Source organism: Capsicum annuum, chromosome 1 (genome assembly GCF_002878395.1).
Source record: "Capsicum annuum cultivar UCD-10X-F1 chromosome 1, UCD10Xv1.1, whole genome shotgun sequence".
Classification (NCBI taxonomy): Eukaryota; Viridiplantae; Streptophyta; class Magnoliopsida; order Solanales; family Solanaceae; genus Capsicum; species Capsicum annuum.
This window is the reverse complement of record NC_061111.1, coordinates 208,045,973-208,054,713: the sequence shown is the minus strand read 5'-3', so window position 1 is coordinate 208,054,713 and position 8,741 is coordinate 208,045,973. Positions and strand designations below refer to the sequence as shown.

General features: G+C 29.3%; 1 protein-coding gene across 1 annotated transcript; it reads left to right on the top strand.

The window, feature by feature from the left end:
* Positions 1-3,915: 3,915 nt before the first annotated feature.
* Positions 3,916-8,090, top strand: LOC107857306 (defensin-like protein 1). The gene is made up of 2 exons (XM_016702221.2): positions 3,916-4,075; positions 7,495-8,090. Exons 1-2 carry the CDS (start codon positions 4,006-4,008, stop codon positions 7,680-7,682), a joined length of 258 nt encoding a protein of 85 aa, XP_016557707.1. The 5' UTR covers positions 3,916-4,005; the 3' UTR covers positions 7,683-8,090.
* Positions 8,091-8,741: the final 651 nt, after the last annotated feature.

Here is an 8,741-nt window from a genome sequence, read left to right as displayed (position 1 = left end):
CCATTTCATTAACTTTTTAGGCACTTTGAAAACCATCAAAACCCTAGACTTTGTAGACGGATCCATCCAGTAATAACAGAGGACATTGACTCAAAATTCAATAAGAGAATAAAATTCTCAACCTCGGGATTCTAACATGGAGAAATATCGTATGACATAAAAGGACAGACCGACTTGAAATCCAAATACACCGATTGTACCACTAAAAAGTCAGCCTACTTGGCTAGGACTAGCTAACAACACTATGCTAAAAGGAGAAAGACCCTAAGCTATAAACAACCAAAATAAAAAGATTTACCGGACCCACCGAGGGTTGCCTACGTATCCCTTCCCAAAGGACGAGAATCAGGTATGCGTAGTTCGTCCAGATTAGACAATAAAACACTAACCAACAATTTGAGCTACGACTTAAGGAACACAAACAAACAGACAATTGAAAAATGTCAAAGAAATCTTTTACGGGTTTTTGATTTAACACTTTACATAAAACGGACACCAATGACTACAAAAGGAAAATCTTTTTTTTTTGGTATTTTTGTCATAAGAAATGTACAAAACTTCTACCACTTTTTTTTTGAATTTTTCTTTTATAAAAAGCTCTTATTAAAAAAAAAACAATCTTTCTTATTTTTTCTTTTCCGAACTACGAATGCATGCCAAAGAAACAAAAGAAAAATCTTTTTGATGCTTTTGTTTTTGAGAAATGTGCACAATAGGGGAGAATATTTTTTTGAATTTTTAAATTACAAAGAACAAAAGCCATAAAGAACTCTAAAAAAAATAGGAAACTCTCTTTTTCTCACTTTCTTTTCTTTTTTTTCTTTTTGAAATTTTCCTTGCCTAGACACTTTCTTTTAATTCTAGCACATATTTTTCCCTAAATCAGTCCGTTAAAATGACCCTATTACCCTCAAAGATGCAACAATTAGCACGTAAGGATGCTTTAGGGGTGAGTTTCCTACAAAGAACCAAATGGGTCCTGCTCGGTATCAATATGATGCAGATAAGCATGACCTAAAGGCTGACCTACGTTGGGGTCCACTAACAAGGCTGTTCGGGGGAGCGTATGGTTGATAGTAGCTGTGATTGCTTTTCACCTACTCCATATCAGGTGACGGCTTTCCCTCCTAGAATAAAGGTGACTCAACTATAGGTCGTGTACATAACGTGTACTATAGAACTTGTTGCAAAAAGAATTGACTCAGGTTATGCAAATGATGTCAGATATAAAGCAATAAGACATAAAGAAAGACTATAAACAAACAGCAGGTAGCCATCCAACAACGATAAAACAATAACGCAAACACTAACACAAACAAATATCTATACACCCATAATGTCAAACTAAGCCGATACAACTACAAAAATAAGCTTGAAATCTGAAAAGTCCTCAGCAGAGTCGTCAGAAATGTCACACCTCTTTTTTTACCAAAAAGATTGATTTTATGTTCAATATATGTATGTAATTGTATGTAATTGGTGCATATATGTATGTAATTGTATTCTGTGTCTATACCGTGTAAAAGAAACCAAATGAAAAAAATGGAGTTTTTCCCTTCTCTTTTTGGAATGAAATCCCTGGAATCATGTCTTTTTTTCTACTGTATATGTGTGTATCCCTTTATCAATTGGAAAAGAGAATGGAATATCTACGTGGGACCCCCTAAAATAATGAAACCCCTTTTTTTAATTCCCTGTGCACATATGTGCCCCCCCCCCCCCCACCTTTTCTTTTTCTAGATCTGTGTCATCCTAAAATAATGGAGAGCATGTATTGGTATGGGGAATTATGTATGGCGTTTGGGTCCTTTGTGAATGAGTGTGTGAGGTGAGTGAGGCATGATTTTTTTGTGTGTATTCAATGAAAAATAGGGAGTGATGTGTGAGGCGGCATGGTGAGGTGTTAATTTGTTATAGATTTGGTTATTATTTTTTTATACTTTTGGGAAAAAATTACGAAATGGGGTAGGGTGCGTGATAAAACGGGATAAAATGATAAAATATAATTTTTGACAGGACAAAATTATGTGTCTACATAGGCTGAGACATATCCGAACTTTAGGAGGGTCCTATTAACCCCCTAGACTAATTAAAATTGTATTTTTGACAATCTTAGTGACTACATGGCACACACGTGTGCCTACGTGGACCCTTCTATAAATACCTAGATTAGACAATATATATTATATATATTATAAAGAAGTATTACATAAATATAGAATTAAAATTACAAGGGCAAATTGGACATTGCATAGAATAAAGGGGGATTATGATTATTGTTCAAAATTGAAGGGGGACTTTGATTTTTAAAGCAAAGTTGAGGGGTGAAAATCATTTTCACCCTAAGTTCGTTGGTTGAAGTTTGTAGGAAAAAAATTCTAATATTTATTTAAGTTCGTATAGTATTGTATATCTATAATCTATATTTATAATCAATAATTTATTTATAATTTATAATTTATATTTATCTATATCGATAATCTATTATCTATAATCTATATCTATATTTTTATCTATAATCTATAATATATTAAAAGTTTGAAGGACCTTAAAAATGTTGTTTAAATTTTTTGTGTTTCATTAATAGTCTTTGCTTTAGACAAAATCATCTTTTCACTATTTTTTTCAAATATTTAAGAGTTCAAAATTAATTAAATATATTTATGGTAAAATCTTTTTTTATTAGAAGTTATCAGAATTAATGACAATTAATATTTTTTTCATTAGTTTAAGAATTCTAAATCAACTGAATTTGATTTTAAGAAGATTTGAAAAAATCTATAAATAAATATAAAGGCGTTAGAATAAGAAAAATTTAAAAAGTACCAAATTTTTTAAAATTTTAAGTACGTAATAAGAATGTAATCAATGATTTTGTAAAGATTTGACTTTAAAAATAAGGAAAGATTTTAAATATAGAAAAAAATAATCGTATCACAAATTTGGTTCAATTGATATGTCTTTCTTAGCCTCTGACAACAAGAGAAAGAGGTACTGCATCACAAACGCAAAAATGATGATCCATTAACCACTTGAAACTTCTGATGGTAAAATATATATATGCTTACTCTAAAATATATGTTTATGTTTATAATATTATATTAAACTATGAAGAATTTTTGAAAAGTGATTTAAACTTTTTTTTAGTTTATTACAAACCTCCACAACAAATAAAATCTTTTAATTTTAAATAATCAAATGCTACACGTTAGACGCGTGCGGTTAAACTAGTTATTATAGAATTGTGTAAGTGCCTCTTATACTCCCTCCGTTTCGAATTAGATGGTCCTTTTAGCCTGAATACACCCATTAAGAAACCCAATAATTAGAAGTGTATTTTACTCTTTTACCCTTTTTGGCATTGCAAAATTCAATAATTAATTAAACATGGAAACTTGGTACAAGTATTCCAATTCATGCATGCATAAGTCATGTCTACTATTGAAAAGAGAAGAAAAAGTAAAGGTTCATATTTAAAGTTAATATTGAAAATATTAAATTGTTAATTTTAAAATTTTTGAAAAATGTAGATATATTTAATACTATAAAGGATAGAATGGGAAAAATATATGTAAAATAGTCTTGATTTTACAACTTGGACAAATAAATTAAAATAAATATTTTTAGAAAGAAGGTCAATTAAAATAAAACAAAGGGAGTACCTCATACTTTTCTAAGAATGGAAAGCCTCATAGGTAAAAGTTAAATTATGAAAATATCCCTTCAATCCTAAATCAATAATTACATATTCCATTAATTACAACGATCTATGGAGACAAATATTGTCGTTAAAATAGAAGCATCCTTAATTTCTTCCGCTCACCGCTGTTTCCAAATGTTGTTGAGTTCAATGTATTTCCTTGTCTGTTTTACAAGTTATCTTTGCCTGGCTATTTCTTATGTTCACAATGAAACTTTACGCCTCTCTCCCTTTCTCTATAAATTGTTATGTCAAATTTAAATACTAACCTACTCAGAAGGAATTAAGAAAGAGAATTCGAACATATGGCTAAGTCTCAATTTCAGTATGCTGCTTTTCTTGCTCTCTTCGTTTTCTTCCTCATTGTATCAACTGGTGAGTAGCCCACAAACTATTAATTATACCTAGCTAATAGTAGCCTAATACGATCTGTTACTAACATTATTATGTTTTAAATATAATTAATAATCCATCTATTTCATATTATTTGACTAATATTCATTTTTAGTACTTCTATTAATGAAACTTTGAAACTCCAAATTTGACTAATATTCCCTTCGTCCTATTTTACTCGTTCCTATTTGACATTGTACATTAATTAAGAAAAACAACTAATAATATGGCTATTTTACCATAGTAGTCCTATTAAATGATGTTTACATTTTAATTTAGAGAAAAACAATTAATACTAAGTGTAAAAAAGGGAAAAAAATTGTTGTGTCTTGATTAATTAAAAATAACAAGTAAAATAAGAAATCAAATTAGGAAATTTGAGATGAGTAAAATGAAACAGAGGAAATAGTATTTTGTGTAGTTATTTAATACTAAGGATATTATTATGGGCAAAAAGTAATAGAATTTTCTTAATTTGTTAAAATGGACAAAGAAAATGAAATATTTATTTTGATATATGTGCTGGGTTTAATTGGTGTGAATGAAAAATGGAGGAACACAACCTTTGAGCAAAAGACATATTATTTTGGAAAAGGTGTGACTGTTCAGATAGTTGTGTCTGTTCAGAAAAAGACACAATGTTTTGAATGAACAGACATGACTCTTCCAAAGGATACACCTTTTAAATGAACCATCGCCACCTTTCAGAAGAGGCATCTAATGTATATAAACCTGCTTTCATCCACAAGTTTAGATATGAATGAAAAATTTTCTGAAATAAAAACTCTTTTTGTCTTCAAAATATTCTTTGTGATCAATCAAATCGTTGAGTGAGTTCGATGAATCCAATTATTTGAGGTACCACTATAGTTGGACTGAAAGTCATTTATCTTGGGAGGAAGATTCCAAAACCTCGGGTACAGCGAGGAAAATTATTCTTTAAGGACACTCCATGAAGTCGGGGGATTTGGCTTTATATTGTTGTTTCATCTTAATTTCTGAAAAAATAAAACACAGTTCTTAGAAAGATCACTTTGATCTTGTGTCGTGGGTGTTTTTGTATTTCATAGTGTTCTTGTTTTAAACTTGAACTAGTGTTGAAGTTGTTGTGCCTAAATACAGATTCTTGTATCCGAAAACACCATAAAATAACAATATGTGCCAAGTTAAATGAAACGGAGAGAGTAGTTTATCCTTTTCAATCACATGTTATTCCCTCCATCCATCTTTACATGTCCATGTTTCTAATAATATATGTTTAATAATATTTGTTTAGTTTAAAAAATTAATTGAATATTTATTCTTTCTTGCACATTTTATCATTTGTATTAAATACTACTCCCTTCGTTTCAAAATAATTGAATTGTTGGAATGTGACACACATCTTAAGAAAAAAAGACAAAGACATAAATTGATCATTTTTTTTTTCATTTTTGCCCTTTTCAAACTCCAAAACATTAGTAATAATCACTGGAACTCATCCTTGAAAATTTAATTAATGAAGGATAAAATTGAAAAACTTTTCCTACATCTTTCTTGAACAATGAATAATTCAATTATTTTGAACATTAAAAAATACTCCAATAATTCCATTATTTTAGAATGGATGGAGTATTTATTATCCAATATAATTTTTAAAGCATTAAATATATCATAGTCAAAGCTAATATAGTAAAATTACCACCATAATTTATTACTCTCTCCGTCCCAAATTACCCGTCCTAGATTGAGATCGCATATTGATTAACAAAAATAATTAATAACATGACTAGTTTACCATAGCACCCATATTAAATGATGTTTATATTTTAATTTGAAGAAAAGATAATTAATGCAAAGGGTAAAACATGAAAAAAAAATTGTGTCTTCTTGATTAATGGAAAAAGACAAGTAAAATGAGAAATCAAATTAAAAAATTTGGACGGATAATTTGAGACGGAGGGAGTTTTTCTTAATGTGTGTGACAAGTCAATATTGAAATAGTATTGTTGGATGAAGGGAGAAATGGGTAAATATTAGTCAAATTATATTAATATATTAAAAGTTTAAAGGGCCTTAGAAATATTGTTTTAATTTTTTACCATTTATTGAAAACTCCTCTTTTGTAAAAAAAAATCATTTATTTTCTTTAATTATTATTTAATTAAATACATAGAGAATTAATGTTGACAGATTTTCGTTTTCTATTGTAAATGAAAAAAATTCCTAAAATATATAATAAGATATCTCCAAGTTTCTATCAAAATTAGAAAATAGTAGTAATATAAAGAAAATAAAGAAATATTTATAACTCACACACTATACATCCATAATGTAATCCTCAAATAAATATTTTCTTTGTCATCATTTAAGATTTTTTGGTTAGGAGCCGCATGAACCTATGTTGTATTATTCGCAATAATATACTCATAATTTGAGTTCATAATTTTCGTAAACATTGCTATGGTTCTTTTTAAAATTAAAAATAGAAGCACAAGACGGAACAAGAGACCATTGTATAACTATAAACAAATTTAATTATATTATTAATTTACAGCCGATTTACAGAGGTAGGCTCATCTATGCTATTGTTTCTCTTTTTTTATTATTGATTATATAATTCTATAGATAATATTATTTATAACGATAATTTGGTTTTTAGGTAATTTTCTTATAAACAACTTTTTAACTAAAGCCTTCAAAGATAAGCGCAGGACTTATTTGGGATCTGAGTAGTAGTAAAGCTATCTTTCACAAGTTAAATACAATAATATGATATATTAATACAAATAGGCTGACAACTTTTTAAATTTGTTGATAAATTTTATTTAAAGACTCGAATTATGATTTGTTTCTATCGAGCATATGAACACATAATAAAGTGTTCATATTGGTACTTCTCATAAATTTTAGGTGGCTCATATGTCATATCGGAAAATTTTTTTAAGCTTTTTCATTTTGTCATTCTATAGCCTTGGTAGTTTTTCGTAATTTAATTTAAGTCAAGTGGATTTTAATGCTTTTATATTATTTTGTATGAATATATTAATTTTTCTATTTAAGCATCTTTTGTGTTTAATAGAATCATATATATTTGTTAATGAAGACCTATTTTCTTTAAGAATATCAAAGTGATTTTTATAGATTGAACTCGTTGAGCCGAAGTACACGCGCGGTCGCATACCCTAAACTAGTTTGACTAATAGTGTTTTATTATACTCAAACTATCAAGTTCTATAAATATTGTTATCTAAAAGAAAACAAGATTAACTCTTGTTCGTTCTGCTCTTCATTCAACGAAATTTTTTAAAACAAGGTCAGTCTATTTAAAACAGCTTACTAAGGAAAACAAGGTCACGTAAACTAACACATAAGGAGTACATCTTTAATTTGAAGGATTAACGTTAATCTTTTTTATGTAGATATGCAAGTAGCAGAATCAAGGAATTCAAGATCAAATATTGGTTGTGAAAAGTCGAGCGTGACATGGTCGGGGCCTTGCTTTGACACAGATGGATGTAACAACCAATGCATTAATTGGGAGCATGCTATTCATGGAGCTTGTCACATGGATTGGCTTGGTCCCGCCTGCTACTGCTACTTCTGCTGATCAAGGATTATCATATTTTCGTTATTGTGGTTGATGCTATGTATTGAAAAATAAAAGATATGCAGTTTGTTATATTGTTGAAGATGAGACATGAGTATATCATTCTACAAATATACAAATTATTAGTGCACTGGATTGCCTTTTTTTTTTTTTAATGATTTGCTACTAATAATATCAAAACTTGTATCTTGTCATTTGTAATGACTCGCAAGGTCGTTTTGTGTTGTAGACTCTTTCTTCCAAGTTTTGCCATTTTCATAGCTTTCTATGTTATTTATGGCTTGTCGGAATGGGTGACACGATTCATGATGTTATAAAATGTGTTTTGAAGAAGAAATTCTACGTCTGGATGTTTGTAATATAAATGTGAAGTTTGATCTAAGTCAATATTTTGAGTAAAAGTTCAAATATATGTATTGATAGTTTCATTTAGTCTGAGGGTGATTTACTATTTGGTCAAAGGTTTTATATAGATCCCGAGATGCTCAGTGATTTTGATTATTGGTTTGATTTCTAGTACAATTGGAAATATTGAGTTGACCATGGTTAAAACTTGATCAGGATGATCTTGGATTGATGATTTGATGATTCTAACAGGTCTGAAACATGTTTTAAGAGTGCTTTGCTTATTTGATTTGTGTTAGAGAGTATTTAATGAGTTTTGGTTGTTGAAACCAAGTTTGAGCAATAATGAAAAATTCTAATATCTGGTGCAAGGGCGATTACACTTTTGGAGTGCAATCGCGGAAGCGCAGCGTGACAACTTGTGTCATCACGCATAAGTGTTCGCCGTTGGTAATGGGAGGCTGCATCAGACGTTAAAAATTAAGGATGCTTCCATTAAAACTGCTTTGACTGCCACCAAAAAGTAATTTTACCTTGCACTAAATGATAAACTTATTCTATCTAGGAAAACACAACATGTAATGGTGACCCACGGAAATACTAACAACAAATGATGAATTTTAAGAGTTGTAATTAATCAATAGACACACACAAAAAAAAAAAAATGAATAAAATTTTGTCAATTCAAAATTTATCTTAATAGTCATTCTTTAT

What these genes read in the sequence shown, in the direction of transcription:
- LOC107857306 (XM_016702221.2), top strand. Translation starts at nt 4,006, where the DNA reads ATGGCTAAGTCTCAATTTCAGTATGCTGCTTTTCTTGCTCTCTTCGTT. An exon ending in CTTCCTCATTGTATCAACTG is followed by an intron (nt 4,076 to 7,494) that starts GTGAGTAGCCCA and finishes TTTTTTATGTAG; the next exon opens with ATATGCAAGTAGCAGAATCA.